The sequence below is a fragment of the Lutra lutra genome, chromosome 3, assembly GCF_902655055.1.
Source record: "Lutra lutra chromosome 3, mLutLut1.2, whole genome shotgun sequence".
Classification (NCBI taxonomy): domain Eukaryota; kingdom Metazoa; phylum Chordata; class Mammalia; order Carnivora; family Mustelidae; genus Lutra; species Lutra lutra.
The window spans coordinates 197151902-197175354 of record NC_062280.1 but is presented as its reverse complement, the minus strand read 5'-3'; the positions used below and the strand labels follow the sequence as shown (position 1 = coordinate 197175354).

Sequence of the window (23453 nt, the reverse complement as noted above, 5' to 3'; positions counted from 1 at the left end):
AAATGAGGCTCTGCCTTTGGTTGCTAAGTGTGGACGGACTTGTGAGGTTTCTCACAAGCAGATGGGGGATTGCTGATGGGAAAGAGTTCATCATCTTTAAAGAGAAACACAAGAAATACTCGCTCTGTCACATGACCTCATGGGACAACAGAGAACGGTGCCAGCCATCTGCCAGTTGCTGGGATGCCCAGGCTGACAGGCTGAGGGTAGAAGAGCGGGGTCATGGAAGACACGGGGTCTCTAACCCCACTACTGAGTGCTGAAGTAATCAACCTTCCTGCTCCACATTCGGAACTTCTTATACTAAGTCACATATTTGCCTTCTTCTTTAAGCCAACTTGCTACATGATTAGGTGCTAAGCCACCCAGAGGCGTCCTAACTCATTCTGCTAGCTTGAGGATATTTATAGTCCCGCAATTAAAGACTTTTTGTACAGAACAGTTTTGAATGTTCTTTCAGAATTTTTTCCACATGTCCCCATTTTAAAAACTACAATATAAACAGAAAAGGCCAGCATCTGCAGCTGGAAAAAAACTGGATGCCCTCGTTAAGAGCCTTCTCCCCAGTTTTACTTAAAGTTACTTTTCGATAACTTCAGTTATTTCATAGTGTTAGGAAACTTAAGAAACCAACAACTTGACAACTGGTAGTTACCTTGTGGAGAGGTAGGTAACGGATTGTCTTTCTGTGTGGAACCAGAAGACATTCAGTCACCTCTTCCTGAAGGGAAAATATGAAATCAGGACTGTAGGTCTCTGTGTAGGGAGGGAAGCACCTCAGACACACCAAGGGGACCCCAGGGCCCTCTTGGGGAAATGCAGTGTGAATCCATCCCACTGTCCTTCCTACCAGCTCCCCAGTGACCTGTCTTTCAGAGGCCCAGAGGCAGCTGGACAGGAGGGGTGTGTAGCACTCGAACTGGTCTGGGACAGAAAGACGGTGTGAGGTTTTCCGGCAAGGGGCAGCTTCCAGTCTGGATGTGAGACGGGAGGCTCAGTGGCTCGGTGCTAGAAGGGGGAGCGGGGCGCTATCATGATAGCGCCACAGGAGCAGGCCACGTTTCCTGGTACCCCAGCACACACGAAGGAACTAGACGGGGAAACTTAGTCCTCCTGGCCCAGGGCTGGGAGAATGGAACCAGATGGGAGGAAAAGGGCGCCTGCCCTCGGGCCTCAGGGGGCAGACTGCCTTTCCTCTGCGGGCACAGAGCCGACTGGCTTCCCACTAGCAGGGCCGAAGAGATTGCAGCCATGTCATGCCTTTAAAGGATGCCAAGGACATGTTCAGGAAAGGTGAGTGGTCCCAGAAAGAAAGAACACAGAAATCTCCCTGCATATGCACAAGCTGGGGGCAGATGACACAAATTCTTTAAATTGATAGAAAATTCAATTGCAGATAATTTTTTTAAGAACTGAGAAAGACTCCCAATAATTTTCCAGTTAAAGAGTTTAAGAGATGAATCCAAGGCAAGGATGGTCACTTCGAAGCTCGGACTTATGGCCTGCAGGCCTGAGGGGACATCAAGCCTTGGAACACAGAGCACAAAAGACGGGACGGAACATGGTGATTAAAGACACAGTGATTTGAAAACACGAAGGGGGGAAAAAACTGCCTTAATCCAACAAAGACCTAAAACTAGTTTGAAAGTGGGTACCAAGTGGTAGCTCCGAGAAAAATGGACCCAAGGAAACCTGATGAAATCCCTGCACAAAGTCAAGGGGCCCCACGGGAAATACGCCAAACCCTGGGGGTGCACTTCAAACTCTTCTTACAGGGGACGTGACAGCTTCGATTGTGTATTTTACTAAAAAGTGGAAGATTTATGTGATCTGAAGAGGAAGCAGAGTATTTCATCTGAGCACTGTAGCAAAGCAGAACGGCAAATAATGAGCTAAGCATACAATTCACAAAGTCCTAAAAAATTAAAAAGGTAACACCAAATTAAGCTTAAAGATAGGAGATAAAAAGAAGCTAAAATATGAACAAAATAGGGGCAGCTGGGTGGCTCAGTTGGTTAAGCATCTGCCTTGGTTCAAGTCAGGATCCCAGGGTCCTGGGATGGAGCCCCACATCGGGCTCCCTGCTCAGGGGGGAGCCTGCTTCTCCCTCTGCTCCTCCCTCCTGCTTGTACTCTCAATCTCTCTCTTGCAAATAAATACATAAAATCTTTAAAAAAAATGAATGAAACGATAGCAAGCAACCACACAATAGAGAGGATAAAGGAATCTGGTTATTTGAAACAAAAAATGAGTAAATTTTAGGAAGAAAAAAAAAAAGAAAGTACAAATTATCATTAACAAAAATGACAAATGGGACATTTCTAGAGAAACTACAGATGCCAGAAAGATAGTAAGAGGGTTTGATGAACAAATTTTTGCAGTACTAATAAGGGAAAATGGGAGTGTTTATATATATATATATATATATATATATATATATATATATATATATTTTTTTTTTTTTTTTTTTTTTTTTCTGTACAAGAAAAATGAAATAATAAACCAGGGAAAGCATGGTGGCTGAACTACCATTTGGTCCGTCATTAATGCTCTAGGTGCCAGGGATAAGAAGGAAAGAAAGAAAGAGAAGATAGAAAAAAGAAAAGAAAGAAACTTTAAAAGAAAGTTTGAAAACTCCTGCTTTCTGGAGGTTAAAGTCTGCTGTGTGAGGTCATCTATTTTAAATAATTTCAAATTATAATATATTTATAGAAAATAGTTTCTATTCTTCTGATCCAAGAGAATGGAATGGTCTTCCATCTTTTTGTGTCTTCTTCAATTTCTTTCATGAGTGTTCTGTAGTTCCTCAAGTACAGTTCCTTTACTTCTTTGGTTAGGTTTATTCCCAGGTATCTTATGGTTCTTGGTGCTATAGTAAATGGAATCGATTCTCTAATTTCCCTTTCTGTATTTTCATTGTTAGTGTATAAGAAAGTCACTGATTTCTGTACGTTGACTTTGTATCCTGCCACGTTACTAAATTTCTGTATGAGTTCTAGTAGTTTGGGGGTGGAGTCTTTTGGGTTTACCATATAAAGAATCATGTCATCTGCGAAGAGAGAGAGTTTGACTTCTTCATTGCCAATTTGGATACCTTTTTATTTCTCTTTGTTGTCTGATTGCTGTTGCTAGGACTTCTAATACTATGTTGAACAAGAGTGGTGAGAGTGGGAATCCTTGTCGTGTTCCTGATCTCAACGGGAAGGCTGCAAGCTTTTTCCCATTGAGGATGATATTTGCTGTTGGTCTTTCATAGATAGATTTTATGAAGTTCAGGAATGTTCCCTCTATCCCTATACTTTGAAGCATTTTAATCAGGAATGGATGCTGGATTTTGTCAAATGCTTTTTCTGCATCAATTGAGAGGACCATGTGGTTCTTCTCTGTTCTCTTATTGATTTGTTCTATCACATTGATTGATTTGCGAAAGTTGAACCATCCTTGTAGCCCAGGAATGAATCCCACCTGGTCATGGTGGATAATCTTTTTAATGTGCTGTTGGATCCTGTTTGCTAGGATCTTGTTTAGAATCTTAGCATCCATATTCATCACTCTTGGATTGGAAGAATAAACATTGTTAAAATGTCTATACTGCCTAGAGCAATCTATACTTTTAATGCCATTCCAATCAAAATTCCACCGTATTTTTCAAAGAGCTGGAGCAAATAATCCAAAAATTTGTATGGAATCAGAAGAGACCCCGAATCGCTAAGGAAATGTTGAAAAACAAAAATAAAACTGGGGGCATCACATTACCTGATTTCAAGCTTTACTACAAAGCCATGATCACTAAGACAGCATGGTACTGGCATAAAAACAGACACATAGACCAGGGGAACAGAGTAGAGAGCCCAGATATGGACCCTCAACTCTATGGTCAATTAATCTTCAACAAAATAGGAAAAAATATACAGTGGAAAAAAGACAGTCTCTTCAATAAATGGTGCTGGGAAAATTGGACAGCTATATGCAGAAGAATGAGACTCGACCATTGTCTTACACTGTACACAAATATAAACTCAAAATGGATAAAAGATCTCAACGTGAGACAGGAATCCATCAGAATCCTAGAGGAGAACATAGGCAGTAACTACTTCGATATCAGCCACAGCAACTTCTTTCAAGATATGTCTCCAAAGGTAAAGGAAACAAAAGCGAAAATAAACTTTTGGAACTTCATCAAAATCAAAAGCTTCTGCACAGCAAAGGAAACAGTCAAAAAAACAAAGAGGCAACCCACGGAATGGGATAAGATATTTGCAAATGACAGTACAGACAAAAGGCTGATATTCAGGATCTATAAAGAACTCCTCAAACTCAACACACACAAAACAGACAATCATATCAAAAAATGGGCAGAAGATATGAACAGACACTTCTCCAATGAAGACATACAAATGGCTATCAGACACATGAAAAAATGTTCATCATCACTAGCCGTCAGGGAGTTTCAAATTAAAACCACATTGAAATACCACCTTACACCAGTTAGAATGGCCAAAATTAGCAAGACAGGAAACAACATGTGTTGGAGGGGATGTAGAGAAAGGGGAACCCTCTTACACTGTTGGTGGGAATGCAAGTTGGTGCAGCCACTTTGGAGAACAGTGTGGAGATTCCTCAAGAAATTAAAAATAGAGCTTCTCTATGACCCTGCCATTGCACTACTGGGTATTTACCCCAAAGATAAAGATGTAGTGAAAAGAAGGGCCATCTGTACCCCAATGTTTATAGCAGCAATAGTCACCGTCGCCAAACTGTGTAAAGAACGAAGATGCCCCTCAACGGACAAATGGATAAGGAAGATGTGGTCCATATACACTATGGAGTATTATGCCTCCATCAGAAAGGATGAATACCCAACTTTTGTAGCAACATGGACGGGACTGGAAGAGATGATGCTGAGTGAAATAAGTCAAGCAGAGAGAGTCAATTATCATGTGGTTTCACTTATTTGTGGAGCATAACAAGTAGCATGGAGGACAAGGGGAGTTAGAGAGGAGAAGGGAGTTGAGGGAAACTGGAAGGGGAGGTGAACCATGAGAGACTATGGACTCTGAAAAACAATCTGAGGGTTTTGAAGGAGCAGGGGGTGGGAGGTTGGGGGATCCAGGTGGTGGGTATTGTAGAGGGCACGGATTGCATGGAGCACTGGGTGTGGTGCAAAAATAATGAATACTGTTACGCTGAAAAAATAAAAAATTTAAAAAAAAAGAAAATAGTTTCTATCTGGTTTTCAACTTATTTTGTACCTGTGGTGGTCTTTTATTATTTTTTAAAAATTGTTTATTTATGACTTCTCCCTTTATTTTGTGAAAAGATAGCTAAAATTTATTTGGTTACTGTTATCTAAGTAATCAACAGATGGTTTTACTTGTTATCTTTGGGATTTGCTTCCTTCTACTTTTCTTAAGTTTGTTTTGTTGTTCCAACTTTTTCAGCTGAATGCTTAAATCATTCATTTCCTTTGTTATTTGATATAAACAAACAGGCTATTAAGTTTCCTAAGAGCATTGCTTAGCAAACTTCCATCATATTTGATACGCAGTGTTTTTATTATTAATATTTTCAAGAAAATCTCACCATTTGGTTTGGATTTCTACTTGGACTCAAAAATCATTTGAGAGATATTTGCTAAATTGTCTCAATTTCCAGGCATTTGTTTTTCATTTTTGTTACTAATTTCTCACTTACTATACTGCATTATGGTCATTTTCTCTTCCTATTTCTATTTATAAAAATTAATGAAAGTTTCTTTGTAGATTAATATTTTCATTTGTGTGACTATGACACACATACTTTTATTAAAGTTCACAATATCCTTTGTTTATATAATCTGTTACAGACTAATTGAGATGGATTAAAGTCTCCTACAACCAGTGTTTTACTTGTGTATTTCCAGTGGTTCCTCCGATGGTTTAGGTTCATGAGAACTGATGCTATAATATTTAACACTGTATTATTTAACATTATATATATATATATATGAAATTAGTGAAAAGATAATCACAAAGAGGAAGATAATGACTCATATGTATGAAGAAGAAATATTTTTTTTCAAAACATACAAGAAACACAAAACTTACTCAACATTAACTAAACTCTCAAAAAGGTAGAGTTTTTTATAAGCTGTTGTGATGTGTGGTTTTGGAAGAGTGAGAATAAACCCTCTGGTGAAAGTCCTTTTGCTGTGAGACTCCGTAGCTCTTCCTACCTAAAGGTTTCTCTATTTCCTCACCCCCTGAATCTGAGCTGATCTTGTGAGTTGATTTGTGATCAGGAGACTACGGCAGATGCAACCGAGTTCTAGTTCACCCTCTCTAGGGCTGCTTTCCTGAGACTACCATGTAGGAAAGACAGGATATCCACAGGGAGATGGGAAGACAAATGGGGAAGCACCCCAGTATCATAGACCCAGTGTATCCCCTGGGGGATGGGCAGACACATAGAGAAGCACCCCAGTGTCCCAGTGTGAGAGTCAGTGTATCCCCTGGGGAATGGAGAAGCACCCAAGTGCTCCAGCCAAGAGCCAGCCTTCGTGTCAAATGTGTCAGGGAGGCCAGCTTGAGCCTAGTAGCCCAAATCCACCAGCCATGATAATGGGCTAAGGTGGGACCAGCAGATGCGTCTGCCAGAAAGCCATGGATTCACAAAAGTAATAAACCATCATCTTTATACGCCACTGAATTAGGGTGGTTTGTCGCTTAGCAATAGACAACTGAAATACCACATTCGCTGTTCTTAGTGTAATAAAAATTGAAATCATTAAAAAAGCTCATCAAAGAGTTGTTACTTGAAAATGTAAAAAATATAGGGGCACCTGGGTGGTTCAGTTGGTTAAGCATCTGCCTTTAGCTCAGGTCAGGATCCCAGGATCCCACATCGGGCTCCCTGCTCCGCAGGGAATTGGCTTCTTCCTCTCCTCTGTGCTCTCTCACTCTCTCTCCCCAACCGCCCCCCCTCAAGTATATAAATAATATGTTAAAGAAAAAAAAGAGCCTTTAAAAAATAAAAAAGGAAATGTTAAAAACTACAATCACAGATAAAATCTGAATCAAAGAGATGTGCAAAACTGAAGTTAGAAACTACCTGGAAAGCACCGAGAAGGGAAACGATTTCTATGAAAACAGCAAGGCATTGATCACTAATGAAAAAGGAGCACTGAAAACAAAGCGATCACCAAAACACAAGAGTATTCTGCAGAAATCAGGAAAGGAATAAAATAAGTCAAAATAACCCAGGAAGTGAAAGTTAATGAAGGTAACAAGCACTGACAGTTAGTTGTTAATTAGGTATTGTTAGTTAGAATGTGAGAAAAGAACTCTTTCAAACGTGCAAAATAAATTGTTTTAGAAACCACTCTGGAATTACCTAGTAACACTGAAAACACATTCTCACTTCGACTCAACAATTCTGCTGCTGAGAACTTATCCACGGGAGGAGGAAACAGTAGAAAAGGACATACAGACAGGGTCTCAAGGAAAATTAAATCTCGTTATGTTGAATCCTTGATTGACAATTGGAAACTTCTTTTCTTATGTTTTCCTGATCCTCAAAATACAAAGCTAAAGACTCTTCATTTCTCAAACCATTTTATTACCAAGTCTGAGTGTCCAACATATTTATAAGAAGATTTGTAAAAGCTGTATTAGATAATTGTGGGCAATCATAAAACTTATCTAAGACGTTAGTAAAAATTCATCTTATTGTTGGTTACTTCTGAATTTTCTGCATTTAAAATGGGCTGATTTTTTTCTCTGCTCCTCTTAAAAATAGGTCTCTTTGTTCTACCACTAGTGTGAAAAAAAAAAAAAAGGTGATTTCCAGAATTTTAACCAAAATCATAATCTGTTATCTCATGGCTTCAGCTGTTTACATATTTTAAACTGAATAATGGGCTTCTAATTGTTTCAAAAATTAAACACAATCCAGACGCATATTGGTATTTCCACGCTCAGGACAGGCAAACATGATGCCGTGCAAAATTCTGGTGAAATTCTCATTGTTGCTTATCAACCAGCAGGACTCAGGATAATTAACCAAGGATGACAAGTGACATCGAATAAAGTACAAACCGTATCTGCAGGTGACTGTTAAAATCCTTTCCCATTTCAGGGCACCTGGCAGGACCAGCCAGTAGAGTAGGTGACTCGATCTTGAGGTGGTGAGTTCGAGTCCCCCATTGGGGGTAGAGATTACTTAATAAATAAAAGTTTTTAAAAACTCCTTCACCATTTCAGAACACTGATGTTCAATCATTAACTCTAGGTTATAAAATTGCATTAATATACAAACAACATAAAATTTACTACCTTACCCTTTATAAAGGTACTCTTTAATTTCTCTTTAACATAGCTGACTTTTGAATTTATAATTTTCACCCTCACTCAGACAAGGAAGCCTTCTTCACTTTGGGAAAACTCCGTATGTCATGGATTTTGCAGCACAAAGAGGATTTCTACATCATCTCGGGCTCCAGAAGATGGCAACGTGTGTGGTCCACTCCACTGTACTTACTATAGAGAAACGTGTTTTGATTCCCAGGACTGTCCTTTGCCTGTAAGGCTGCCTCTGGCCCTAGATTTTTTTTTTTTTTATGGTGATGAAAAACATACAACATAAAATTTACCATCTCTCACTGGTGGGCAACCATCACCACTGTCTGTGTCCAGCACTGTTTCAACGTGCACAACTGAGCCTCTCTTCTCATCAAACTAACAAGTATCCTGCCCCAGCCCCTGATAACCATCATTCTACGGTCGGTCTCTATGGTGTGGACACTCTAGATCCTCAGATAATTGGAGTCATATGGTATCTGTCTTCCTGTGACTGGCTCACTTCACAGAGCGTGATGTCCTCAAGGTTCATCCATGTCAAGGCTTGTGTCGGAGTTTCCTTCCTTTTCAAAGCTGGATAATATTCCATCGTATGTATGTCTGTGACTAATGTAGGTGGCCCTTACCCACTCTGTTGATGGCCCAAATAAAATGGAGCGTGACCTTCCCTCAAAGAAAAGGGAACTCCTCCTGCCTCCCTGCTGAGCTGGGACACAGGTCTTTTCCTGCCTTCAAACTGGAACTGGAACATGGGCTCTTCTGGGGTCTGGAGCTGGCTACCTTTCAGATCGGAACTTACAGCAGCAGCTCTCCAGGTTCTCAGCTTTCGTATTTGTACTAGAATATCTGCATACGTATGCATATCCCATTGTTTCTGTGTCTCTGGGGAACCCTGGCCAATGCAATACCACATTTTGTTTATCCACTCACCCATTGGGGAGGGAGGACGATCGGCTTGGATGGCTTCCACATTTGAGCTATTGTCGATAATGCTGCTAGAGTGTTCTTGTGCAAATACTTCCTGGAGGTCCCGTTTTCAGTCCTTTTGGAGAGATACACAGAAGCAGAATTGCTGAATCAGAGGGTAGTTCTATATTTAGTCTTTTGAGGACCCTCCACCCTGTTTCCCATCGTGGCTGCCCCAGTCTGCATTCCCACCAACAGGGCAAAGTGGTTCCAGCGTCTCCAAGGCCTGCCACACTTGCCACTCTCTATTCCTTGGTGGCGGCCATCCTAACGGATGTGCGGTGATAGATCACTGCCCTTTTGACTTCTATTTTCATGATTAGTCAAGAACTATGGAAAATTTTTACAGGTCAGGGAGGCCTGAGGCAGGTCAATCTGATTTAGGTAAACAAGGGAGCACCTGGCTGGCTCAGTCCACAGAGCGTGTGACTCTTGAACCTGTGGTTGTGGGTTTGAGCCCCACGCTGGGGGTCGAGATTACTGAAAAACAGAATCTTAAAAAAGAGAAGAAGAAAGAAAGAGAAACAAGGACACGTAATGTTCCCTGCCTCCAAGAGGAAGGGAGACAATTTTTTTTCAGGGAAAACTATGCCTTCCGATTGCAACACTTACTGCATATTTGTACTGCGTGTGCATATATTTATTTATTTACCTGCTAACTGTTTACCTGCCCAAACCCCACGAAGGCAGGAGCTGCCTGTTTTGCTTGCCTTTACAGAACCGAAATCTAGCACAATGACCGATGTACGCAGATGCTCCATTCACAGAAAAATGCGATCGGCAGTCTGCATTGTGCGGCCACGTGTGTTTCATACGGCCATATCTATATCATCAAGAACTTAGGCTGGTTTATCTAAACCAGTTGTCTATTTATGGAAAGTTAATAGATCAGAATCTTATCACCATGTCTTAGATTGACAGTATTAGATTTCCGGTAACTTATTATACTTCAGTAACCCGACTGGTAATTTATTATACTTCAGTATCCCAATTGTGATGCACACCGGTGAAACAGACTTAATGAATTAAGACGGGTTAGTTATTATATAGAGTGTCCTTGTCTTTGTTACATCTTAGGTTTTATAAGAAACATAAAGATTGTCAGATACATGGGCACCTGGGTGGCTCAGTCGGTCAAGCGTCTGCCTTGGGCTCAGGTCATGATTGCAGGGTCCTGGGATCGAGCATCACATTGGGCTCTCCACTCAGCAGGGAGTCTGCTTCTCACTCTGACTCTGCCTGCTGCTCTATCTACTTGTGCTCCCTCTGTCAAATAAATAAATAAGATCTTCTTAAAAATGACTTTTAATTGGCAAAACCAGTGGGCTTCAAGATATGTGACCCTTCTCCTGTGGAATGACAGGAGACACTGCCTTTGTACCTACAAGGATAAGAAGCCGACCAGCCCAGGCATCATAATACTCTGAAGGCATAGATCCTATTAACCTTGTATCTCCCCATTTCCAGGGAAATCCTGCTGTCTGAGCTGCCGATCCACAAAGCATGCTGATCCTGTCTCAAAAACATTATCAAACAACACTAGAGTGACCCATTGGTGGAGGTTTTAGATGTGCCAGAGGGCAGAGGAAGGCACCTCACTCCTCTATTCAACGTGGCCGAGCTTGCTTAATCATTCAAGTCTGTGCACTTGGAAGAATTCAGTCTGGCATTCTCATCTAACCTCCTGTCTGGTCGCTAGGTGAAGGGGTCGGGGCTCATGGGTTTCAGCCTCTAACAGCTAGAGAATATAGATACTTACAGATAGAAGCTCTATGGTGCTCTACAGCTGATGAGCTAACAAAAACTTCAAAACTCTGTTAAAGGGACTTGAAATTTGAAGTTCAGGGGCACCTGGGTGGCTCAGTGGGTTAAGCATCTGCCTTCAGCTCCGGTCATGATCACAGGGTCCTGGGATCGAGCCCTGCATTGGGCTCCCTGCTCAGTGGGGAGCCTGTTTCTCCCTCTCCCTCTGCTGTTCCCCCTACTTGTGCTCTTTCTGTCAAATAAATAAATAAAATCTTAAAAAAAAATTTTGAAGTTCAATATAAACTTTTGTATATTCCAATTATGTTTAGATCCTTAAAATTTCAACATGAAAGTGCTTCTCTTATATTTTTAAAAATATTCCTAAATATATTAAGTGACAAATGCATAGTGGAGTAAATCATGTACAGAATACAACCATTTCTCTAAGACAAGGTCAGTGGGGGTGAATAGGCAGAAGGTAGGGGATATATGGAATATGTTACAGATAGAGATGTATGTATGCATGAACATGTGTGTGTGCATAATGACTGTTGTTCGGTAATTCATGACTGACATATTTAAAATACCTTCTCTCTATTTCAGACAATTTTACAGCCACAACACCCCAACTTTTACCACCATTTTACTAGAAAGACTTCTACGAACTAGGGGATGGGAAAATTATTAAAGCAATCACACACAACCCCCCCCCAGCTTTATCTTTTCGATGTTAGGTAAAACAAAACCCATATTTTTGTCTAAAGATCTTTTTTATTAAACATTATTCCACTTACACCTTAGGTCAATACAATTTTGAGTTCTGTACCAACTAATGCTTTCTTCTCTCTCCTACCTACAGCAAGCTTTCTCTCCATGTAATCAATATCAATAGTTTAATGTATGACTTTACATATGAGTCAGATAGCACATACAAATTCTACACCAACCTCTGTGTGTGTGTATTTTTGTTTTGAACCTTTAATGAGAAAAACATATATAGCTCAAGAACACTGTGTGTTTGGTGTGTCCCTGGGCCAAGGGCCGGTGTGCATTCACACAGATTTTATACATCTACAGGGTTCCTGACAGATGCTTATGATTCACACCGCACTGCAATGGATTTGCTTCAGTAAATATATCATGAGTATTTCTGCAGATCAAAAAAAAAAAAGTTAATTCTTTCTGTAATTTGTTATTTCCCACTGAGGGAGTTTCAAGCTATTTTGTAGGTTTATTTTGTTTGCTTGCTTGTTTTCTCTAGCTACTCCAAAAAAGCTACATTAAAAAAATATATAATTTTACACATGCCTTCATCTAATTATATTTTGGGGACAGACTCTCCAACGTGAACACACTGGCTAGAAATGATGAAACAAACCTTCATGTTCAATACATAGATGCAATTTGGTCTCCAAAATGTAACAATTCATAATCCTGCGACAACAGTTTCTTGTACCCTTGTTGGCATAGGATCTTAACAACCATTTAAAGACTTTATCAACCACTTAAATTTTGTTCCTTGAAAAATGAAGCAGTTCATTGTTCATACACTGACACCAAATTAAATTGTTATTCCAACCATCTCCATACTGAAATGTCCTCATGCTCCAATCATTTTACTAAAAATTAAATTCTTATGGTCCAAACTGAAAAGGCAATGGCAAAACTGTCTCTGATTACAGGTGACTTGATCTTATATGTAGAAAACAATAAGATTTTATAAAAAACCTACTAGAACTAAAAAATAAATAAACTCAGCAAAGTTGTACCATATAAAATCAACAGAAAATCTGTACAATAACAATGAACAATCTGAAGGAAATCACAAATACAATCCCATCTACAATAGCATTTAAAAAGAATAAAATAATCGGTAATAACCTTAACCAAGTAGGCAAAAGACTTGTACACTGAAAACTACAAAACATTGCTGAAAGTGATCAGACAAGACACAGATAAATAGAAATATATCATGTTCATGGATTGGAAGATTTAATATTGCTAAAATGTCCATAATATGCTCAAAGTGCACCACAGATTCAACACAATCCCTGTCAAAATGTCAGTGGCATTCTTTGCAGAAATAGAAAGAATCGTAGTAAAATTTGTATGGAATTTCAAAGGACACCAAATAGCCCAAACAATCGTAACAGAAAAAAACAAAACAAAGCAAAACACAACTAGAACCTTCACACTTCTTAATTTTAGAACATCATATAAAATCACAGTAATTAAAACAACATGTTTCTGGTATGAAAACAGATATGCAGACCAACAGAAGAGAACAGACACAAATAAATGCAAGGCCACGTATGGGATCAAAGAACAAAGCTGCCAGAGCTGAACAACGGAGAGAGGAGTCTCTCTTCCACAAATGGTGCTGAGAAAACGGGATAGCCACACGCAGCAGAATAAAGTGGGACCCTTACATTAACGCCACAAACAAAACTACCTTGAAATAGGCTAAAGACCTAAACTTAAGACCTCAAACTATACCCTTGTAGAAGAAAGCATTTGGGGAAAAACATCTTGTGACGTTGGATTTGACAATGATTTCTTAGACAGGGCACCAAAGGAACTGGTATAAAAAGCAAAAATAGATAACAGGGACTACATCAAACTTGAAAACTTATGCACAGCCAAGGAAACAGCAAAATGAAAAAGCAACCTAGTGAATGAGAAAATACTGCAAACCACATATGCAATAAGGCAGTAATATCCGGGTATATAAAGAACAACTCAGCAACAACAGCAGCAAACCCCAAATAACCTGACTTAAAAATGGGCAAAACACTTGAATAGACATTTCTCCAAAGAAGATACACAGATGGTCAACGAGCACGTGAAAAAGATGTTCAACATCGTTAATCATCAGGGGTATACAAATCAAAACCACAATGAGATACCACCTCACACCTATTGGGACAGTCACTATAATGACAAACAAAGCAGAAAATAAAGTGTTGGCAATGATATGCGAAAAGTGGTTCCCTTCTGCTCTGCTGGTGGGGATGTAAAATAGTGTAGCTACTATGGAAAATAGTATGAATGTTCCTCAAAAAATTGAAAATTGAAGTACCATATGATCCAGCAAATCTCACTTCCAAGACATACCCAGTATGATGGGAAATGGAATCTCAAAGAGATATTTGCACACCTATGTTCACTGAAACATTATTCAAGATAGCCACATTGTGGAAACTGAATGTCCAAGGACGGATGGCTGGATAAAGACAATATGTTATACACATACAATGGAACACAGCTTCAAAATAGAAGGAAAGTCAGTCTGGAGTTGCAAGGACATTATACAAAGTGAAATACATCAGATGCCTGCTTCTGCTTGTATGAGGTATGTGAAGCAGTCAAATTGATAGGAACAAAAAGGAGAATGACAATTGTCAGGGGCTGGGGAGAGGGGAAGAGGAGAGTTGTTCGCTGGGTACAGAATTCCAGGTCTGGAGGATAAAAATGTTCTCGAAGTCCACGCACAAGGTACATGTACCTATCCCTACTCACTGCTCACTTAAAAATGATTAAGTTTAAAAATTCTGTTCAGTGATTTTTGCCACTGAAAGAAGATAATTAACTGATGACTAATAATTATAAAATGTGTAAGCTATATAGAGGGAAAATACATGACAAAAATAGCACAAAGGCAAGAGATGGAAACATGAAAGTATTATTTGAAGATAAATTATAATTTTTTTTAAAGATCTTATTTATTTATTTGTCAGAGAGCACAAGCAGGGGGAGCATCAGGCAGAAGGAGAACCAGACTCCCCCTGAGCAAGGAGCCCAATGTGGGACTCAATCCCAGGACCCCAGGATCATGACCTGAGCCGAGGGCAGATGCTTCTCCAATTGAACCACCCAGGTGCCCTGATAAATTATAAATTTAAAAAGGATGCTGAGAGAACTTAAAGCCTAAAGATGAATATTGCCAGGATATTAATGTGACTCAAATTGATAAACAGTTCATCAACTTGCAGGCTTTTTCTTTTTAGAAAGTAACATGCTGATATCAATATGTTTAGGGAAATGCAAATGAATTAGAACCATCAAAAAAATCTCGAAAAAAAAAAATATTGAGGATTTGCACTAAAAGATTTCCAAACTCCAAAGAGTCAATAAGAATGGTACCGAAATACAGAGAAGTGAGTGGAACAAGATCGAAAGGCCAGGGAACCTCCTCTCTCTCTCTGACCACAGTAGGAGACAGTCAGTACTGGAACAGACAGTGCCTTCATCGGGTGACACTTCAAATGACTGGTTATACTTCCAAATAAAAAAATTTCAAGGTACCGGAAAGTCCAAACATAAATGCCACCGTCTCTCTTTCTTGTGCTTTATCTGAATATGCTTGTTTCTGCCACCCACTATGTATCCAGCTAAGGAGAAAAAGAAAACATAAGAATTAACTTGGACATCATTTTTATGGTCACCATAAAGGAGCTGGCATTATTAATTAAATAAAGGTGTGGTAGTCCAGTAGTAATGAAGGTTGTTAATAATGACCTAAATTCATGAATAAATCTTACTGGACACACAATACACTGAGTTGGAGTGTGTGCTTTCAGGGAAGACTGCTAGCCAAAGTATTTCAGAGGTGCTGCCCGGCTTCTTGTGACACACGGAGTCAGCAGGACGGGGCTGAGAATCTCCTCCCCTCCTTGGGTTCCTGTGGACTCTGCACTGTCATAAAAGGAGCTGTTCATTGCTGCAACACCGATTTGCTAATCTTTTTCACCACCGTGCTATGCACCGACTTTTATAACCCGTGTGTATTTGCATAAGCAATCAGGGCTCAGCAACCTCCACAGCTCTCAAGCTGGGCGTGAAGCTCATTCATTCATTCTTTCATTCATTTCCATTTGAACAAACCTTGTTCTAAACTGTCAAGTGCCGGCTGCTCTGCAAAGACTCCAATTAAGCATCTCCCCCTCTTTCTCTTCTAGGGCTATCTTCTGTCCTCCTAGCCTTTAAATGTTCAAGTTCCTCAGGCTAGGTCCTAGGTTCCTCCTTCCCTTTCCGACTCTTGCCCTCAACATTCTCTCTCTCTCTCTCTTTACGGCACCAGAACACACATACTCTGGAGCTGACCACTTTATCTGCTTCTTCAATCGCATTAAGTGCACTCACATTGCCCGCCCCATCCATTCATGAGGTAACCACGGGTGGTTGCCTCAGTGCCCATCTTCAGATCTCTTCCCCAAACCTTCGTGCCCTCTCAGGTATCCTATCCCTCAGGTTGCTCTTAGCAGCAAGTGACAAAAACCATCTCTAGCTAATTAAATAGAAAAGGACTTCACTGAACAGACCCGGGGTAACTTCCAGAATCTTTGTAAAGAACTAGAGAAATATGCTTGGGGACTCAATACCCATATATCCTCTCCCCATCACGATACAGAAATGGGCCCATAAAGATACCACTTCTGTGGCCCCTGGCCCAGATCCTTTGGCACGCTGCACCGTCGGCTCGCCCACAGGGGCAGGAGGCTCGGAAATCCGCACCTTGCTGCTCTCCCCACCTGCCCACGTTAGTGTGGGCTGCCCATGGCCTTCCTCTTCCACGTCACCGCTCTCCACGTCCAAGTCTGGAGCAAGTGTATCTGGTCGACAAAGTCTGGGTCACGTACAGAACCTGCATCTTTGCTCTGAGAGGAGCGTCCCACACTGGGAGACCAGCTACGACATGTCACATAGAACGACCAAAGCATAGGACCGGTGCTGGGCAGTGAAAAGAATGAAAAATACTCGTTATTTTGTTTTATAGGCACTTCATACTCATTATAAAGTTAACCTGACCTCCTGGTATTTGTCAAAACTTTCCTGTGCTCTCCTAATCATCCATGTGCTAAAGAACTATCAGCTCTGTATTCTCCCACACTCCTCCCCATCAGCTTCCTCCCAAGGGTATCTTGAATCCATCCAGTTCTCTCCAGATCCAACACTATCCTTTGAACCCAACGCTTTCTACTTAGACTATTCCTAAACGGTATCACCCATTGTAACAGCTTTACTGAGATAATTAACATGCACCACTATCACCCATTTAAAGGTGCAATTCAATGATTTGCAGCACTTTTGCATAGTTGAGATACAGATAGATAATAATCTATTTTAGAATATTTCTACTACCCCAGAAGAAACTCTTCAATTCCCCTTAGTATCCCCTTTTGGATGGACATTAGTCTCCTTCTCAACTCAATAGAGCTGCCTCGTTTGGACACTGCTAATGACTGGAATCACATAGTACAGCTGAACCGTCAACAAGGGGGTTAGGCCTGCTGACCTGCCACAGAGTTGAACATTCATGTATAACTTTTGATTCCCCAAAAACTTAACTACCAATAGCCTACTGTTGACCAAAAGATAACAGTCAATTAATATATATTTTGTAGGTTATCTGTATTATATACTATATTCTTACAATAAAACTAGAGGAGGAAAATCACCAGAGAAAATACATATACAGTATTATACTGTGTTTACATTTTTAAAACATCTGTGTTCACTGAAGTTTAAACCTGTATTGTCCAACAGTCAACTGTACATTGTCTCTTGTGACTCACTTCTTTTACTTTGCATGTTTTCAAGGTTCCTTCATGTCGTAGCATCTAAGAATACTTCCTTTTTATGGTGGAATAACGGTAACTTCGCTGTAGGGATACATCACATTTTATTTAATTATCACTTAATGGATATTTGGACAGGTTCCCCTTTTTTTGCTATTATGAATAATGCTTCAGTGAACAATCACGTACAATCAAGTTTTTGTGTGAACATGTATGTTCAATCCTCTCAGATATATACCCAGGAGTGGAAAACCTGGGTCATAGGTTAACTCCCTCTTTTACATTATATGAACTGCTAGACTGTTTTCCAAAGCGTTTCCTCCATTTTACATTCCCACAAGAAATGTGAGTGTTCACAATCTCTCCACATTCTCGCTGACACTTGCTGTCACCATCTTTGATTACGTCCATCCCAGTGGGTGTGAAGTACTGTCTTATTGTAGTTTTGATTCACATCTCCCTTACCCCTAATGACACTCAACATCTTTTTATGTGCTTATTGGCCACCTGTATTCTTCTTCGGAGAATGTTTTCTAATCTTTTGTCCATTTTAAAATGAGATTGTCTTTATATTGTTGTTTGTTTGTTTGTTTTATATTGTTGCATATGCTAGAGACAAGTCCCTTATCAGATTTGTGATGTCTACATATTTTCTATCACGATGCGTGTTCTTTCATTTTCTTGGTAATGTTCCTTGAAGCACAGTTAAAAAAAAAGAACTTTTTTATCAAGCTCAATTTCTCTGTTTTGTTTTGTTTTTTTTTTCTTTTGCTACTTGTGTTGTGATGTCATCCCTGAGAAACCATTGTCTAATCCAAGGTCACAAAGATTGTGGCTATGTTTTCTTCTAGATTTTTGTTCCATTTTGAGTTACTATATGGTGTGATGTAGGAATCCAAATTATTCATCTGCATGTGGATATCCAATCTACACATCCATTTGTTAAAAAGATTCTCCCCTCAAGAATCTTGGTACTTGTGTCAAAAATCAGTTTTGGGGGGGAATACACAATCCAACCCAAAACACTATCTTGTTTGGATTATTTATTAATAGTGCATTGATATAAAATTGATTTTTCTACTTGATCTTGAATCCTGGAACCTTGCTGAACTCATTTATTAGTTCGGATTTTTGTGGATTCCTTAGGATTTTCTACATAGAAATCATTTCATCAGTAGTTTCACTTCTTCCTTTTTGATTTTTATTTTATTTTCTTGCCTAATTCATCTGCATAAAACCTCTGGTATAATGTTAAATAGAAGTGACAAGAGTATATGTCCTTGTTTTGTTCCTGATCTTAAGGAGGAAGGCTTTCAGTCTTTCACCTTTAAGTATGATGCTAACCACAAGTATTTTGTAAATGCTCACTACAGGCTTAGGTTTCCTTCTATTCCTAGTTTGTGGAGTGTTTTTCATCAAGATGGTGTGTTGAATATTGTTAAATGCTTTCTTCTGTTCATATAGCATTATGGACTAAACTCTGTCCTCCAGAAATACCTACGTTGAATCCCTAACCCCCAGTGTGACTGTATTGGGAGACATGGCCTTTAAAAGGATAAAGCTAATGGAGAACCTCGGTGGCCCAGTGGGTTAAGTGGCTGACTCCTAATTTCAGCTCAGGTCATAATCTCAGGGTTGTGAGGTCAAGCCCTGTGCCGGGCTCTGTGCAGGGCATGGAGCCTGCTTAAGATTCTCTCTCTCCCTCTCCCTCTGGCCCTTCCCAACACTCTCCCTCTTATGAGGAAAAAAAAATCCTTAAAGGAATAAAATAAAATATGGTCGTAATCATGGTACTCTATCTTGATAACTGGTGTCCTCATAAGACAGAAGAGGAAGAGATCTCTTTCCATCTACTCACAGAAGAAATGCCACATGAAGACACCAAGAAGGAGGCCATCTACAAGCCAGTAAGAGAGCTCTTACCAGAAACCAAATTTGCTGGCTTCTTGATCATGAACCTCTAGCCTGTGAGAAAGTAAATCTCTGTTGTTTAAACCACAAGTCTGCATTCTGTTACAGCAGCCCAAGCAGACTAATATATATATATATATATGTATATATATATATATATGTATTGCATTAATTCAGATTTTTTGTTTTTTTAAAGATTTTATTGATTTATTTGGCAGAGAGAGAGCACAAGCAGGCACCGTGGCAGGCAGAAAGGGAGAAGCAGGCTTCCCAGTGAGCAGGGAGCCTGACACAGGGCTTGATCCCAGGACTCTGGGATCATGATCTGAGCCGAAGGCAGATGCTTAACCAACGGAGCCACCCAGGTGCTCCTGCATTAATTCAGATTTTAAACTAACCTTGCATTCTTGTGACAAAGTTCACTTGGTTGTGATCCATAGTTCTCTCATGTTTTGCTAGATCCAGTTTGCTAGCATCTCGTCGAGGGTTTTTGTACCCATATTCATAAGATGTTTTGTCCATAAATGATACTGGGATACATGGGACTGAGAATCAGGTAATTCACTTTGTGGATTTCTTGTTTTCAATGTTTGCATTATGAGTATGTGTGTAGGAGAACCTGTTCGGCAAAAACACATGAAAATATTCAGAGATTGGAGGCATCAGCTTCGAGATGAACTTTCAAATGTTTCATTAAAAATTCTTTTAGTGTACCTTCAACTTCTTCTGTAAATTTGTGATTGTTAACAATGACAACATAATGAAAGGGTGGGTGGAGGATAAAGAAAGGGGGAATGCAGGGCGCCTGGGTGGCTCAGTGGGTTGAGCCGCTGCCTTCAGCTCAGGTCATGATCTCAGGGTCCTGGGATCGAGTCCCACATCGGGCTCTCTGCTCAGCACGAAGCCTGCTTCCCTCTCTCTCTCTCTCTGCCTGCCTCTCCGTCTACTTGTGATCTCTCTCTGTCAAATAAATAAATAAAATCTTTAAAAAAAAAAAAAAAAGGGGGGGAATGCAAACTTGAAAGACTAATATCTCCAGAGGAAGGAGAGAGAGGTTCAGTAGGAAGGGGGAATTCAACATGATGCCATAGGGCTCTTTAATTTTGAGGAAAGTAAATTAAGAAAAAAAAAAAAGGAGGGCTATTTTCTGTGCCACATTATAATATACATGTGTACTTTTCTCACATGTCAGGATCATTCCTTCTTTGCATTTTCCCAAAGCTCAGTAGGAGATAAGAACATATTTTGCTAAAGTGACCTTTTTTTTTTTTTAAGATTTTATTTATTTGACAGACAGAGATCACAAGTAGGCAGAGAGGCAGGCAGAAAAAGAGGAGGAAGCAGGCTCCCCGCTGAGCAGAGAGCCCGATGCAGGGCTCGATCCCAGGACCCCGGGATCATGACCTGAGCCGAAAGCAGAGGCTTTAACCCACTGAGCCACCCAGGCGCCCACTAAAGTGACCTTTTTATGAACTATTCCTCAGGCAGACTTGCTCTCGGCCTTTCTACTCCAGATCTACTCATAATAAATAAAAATTAAAGGGCAATGAGTTACTCATTAATATATTTTCTTACATTTTAGGCTCTAAGCAACAATTATTCTAATAAGGGAAACAAATTATATATTAGAATGCAAATGGTTTATATTTTAGATTAGCTCACCCTTAGGAAATGGAAGACAAGTAATTAAGGTATGCAAAATACTTACAGTAAATACGAGGTCAAACTGAGCAAAACTGGCCTTCACAGAACAGTTCTATTAGGACCTACAGGAAGACTGCCTAGAACCTACAATTCTTCAAGAGTGTAGGAGATGCTTAAATCACCCAAGATAAGGCTGCATTTTCTTAATGGAAAAAAAGTATAAAACATCATTAGCCACCTATCCCAACTACCTGGTATTCTAGTTAACGAAGTATGTCACTTCGTTTCGACAGAAACACTTTCTGTGTTTCAGTCATGAAAACATCATTTGCACGTGGCTATGACCTTCGTACTCATCTTAACTTCACTACCTAGCTTACCTTCGGAGTGCACGCTGCAGCCTTTACAAGCTTTTGAGAGCACACACGGATACAGAGACTCCTGAAAGTTCTGGGGGCCTCTGCTCTCGCAGATAGTGTCTCTGGAATCCAATGTACCGATATATATTTTTCATCGAAATCATCATATATTGGAGTATTTGCTATACTCAAGGGATATTTTTCGCTCATCTGGTATTTACTGAATTCCAGCTGTGTGCCCAAGGCAATGAGGAGAGATGAGAAGAACTGTGCCCATCTTCACCAAGTTTAGTCTGCTTGATGTTTGTGAGTCTGTAATTCACATTAACGAGTAAAATGCTGGAAGCCCAAATAACAGATAATGGTAAAATACAAAACTGGAAGGGATTTTAACAATACTACAACAGTTGTCATTCAACTTCAGGTCTGTTTTAAGTGAGAATGACAACTGTTTACCAACTGCTCCAGAGATGCTGAACTTGCCCCTGGGCTGTCCCCTAACCCAGTCCGTCCTGTGTTCAGAGGCCTGCCTGCAGGATCGCTACAGAGGAGCCTGGAACTCCTAAAAATCCAAGGAATACGTCCTGGGATTAAGGCCACAAAAAATACCAATATGCCACATTAAATGCATACCTTATTGGTTTAAAAAAAAATGACTATAGGGATCATGATAGATTTTTTAAAAAGTGAATTACAGGTACATGATTAAAAATAAATGGGAGATAACAAAACTGGGACATAATCTCTATCACCCAGAAGAGAGATCCCATGACAAGGGGTCCTGTGGCCTTCCGCTGGTGTGCCTGCTAACTCTGCAGTCCCATATCAGCTCTATTTACTGCCAGGCTTAGTGATCACGTCTGATCTCTGTTCATACCCTCCTTCTGTGCAGTCTCTTTTTAGGTGTGTTTTCATCTTTGTCTCTTTCCTCTGCTCAGCTGAAGTTAGATCCTGCAAGTGTCACATGTCCTGCATGATCGCTCCCCTGTCCACCTCTGAAGGGTGATCTAATCACACAGACAGCTTCTGATGTTTCTACTTCGATTACCCACTAGGGAGTGTGTGTGTGCACGTGCGTGTGTGTGTGTGTGCGTTTGCCTTCACTTGCTGCTATTCTAAATCTAAACCTTTAAGAAATATACAATGTTACATTAATTGCCTTTGTGCATCTTCCTCGTTCTTAGAGAAGGAAAAGCATGGACCAAGTTCAGTGAGCACAGGCCACACGGAAAACACACTTAGCACTACAAGGTGCTTAGCACTGTGCTAGGCACTACGTCAGACAGAAAGAAATCGCACGGCAGGCTGCCACACCTTGATTTACTGCAAAGCCAAGACATACAAACGGGAAATGAGACAGTGTGTTTAAAAAATAATCGAATTGAATATAATCAAGTACCAAACTACAAAAGGCAGTGAGTGCCATAATCTTCAGAAAGCGGAGACACTACTCCTAAAGCTACCGTGGATTTGGGTTATGGGTGTGGGAGCCCAGCAAGGTGAAAGGACATTCGATGTAGAGGTTGATGCACAGGGCGTAAGTGCATAGGAGAGAAACGAGTTTGATTCACGAAAGAGTAGCCACTTTTTAGAAGAAGGTTAAGATTACCTTGTGAAGGACCCTATAGACCAAGAAGTCTGACTCTTGATCTAATGAGAAATGCAGTCACAAAGTGCCCTTCGATAGCGAAAGGTGTGGAGTTGTTTTTGCAAGTTAAAACAGGACAAAGATCAAGGAGTGAGATCAGCCAAGTTAGAAACCAGTTCACTATTTAGTGATCAAGAATTAAATGTCAAAAAGGAGTCAGAACAATACTTAGTATGTCACAATCATTCAGTAAAAGTGCTATTATAAAATAATGTCAGGGACCCGTATGGTGGGACTAGGGAAATAAACAGTGAGATCGGTTTCA

General features: G+C 40.1%; 1 protein-coding gene across 2 annotated transcripts in view; it reads right to left on the bottom strand.

Moving 5' to 3' along the window:
* Positions 1–23453, bottom strand: part of TNFSF13B (TNF superfamily member 13b) — an 80677-nt gene that overhangs the window by 35917 nt on the left and 21307 nt on the right. The window contains exons 1-2 of one of the 2 annotated variants that reach the window (XM_047720388.1): positions 9267–9335; positions 656–721 (exon numbers count right to left, since the gene is read on the bottom strand). Coding sequence is in view for 1 of the 2 variants with exons in the window: in XM_047720391.1 (XP_047576347.1) it covers positions 9267–9378 (112 nt within the window). In the remaining variant the exon portion in view is untranslated. Of the gene's footprint in view, positions 1–655; positions 722–9266; positions 9379–23453 lie in introns of those variants that run through there. The other variant, XM_047720391.1, reaches the window with a different exon arrangement.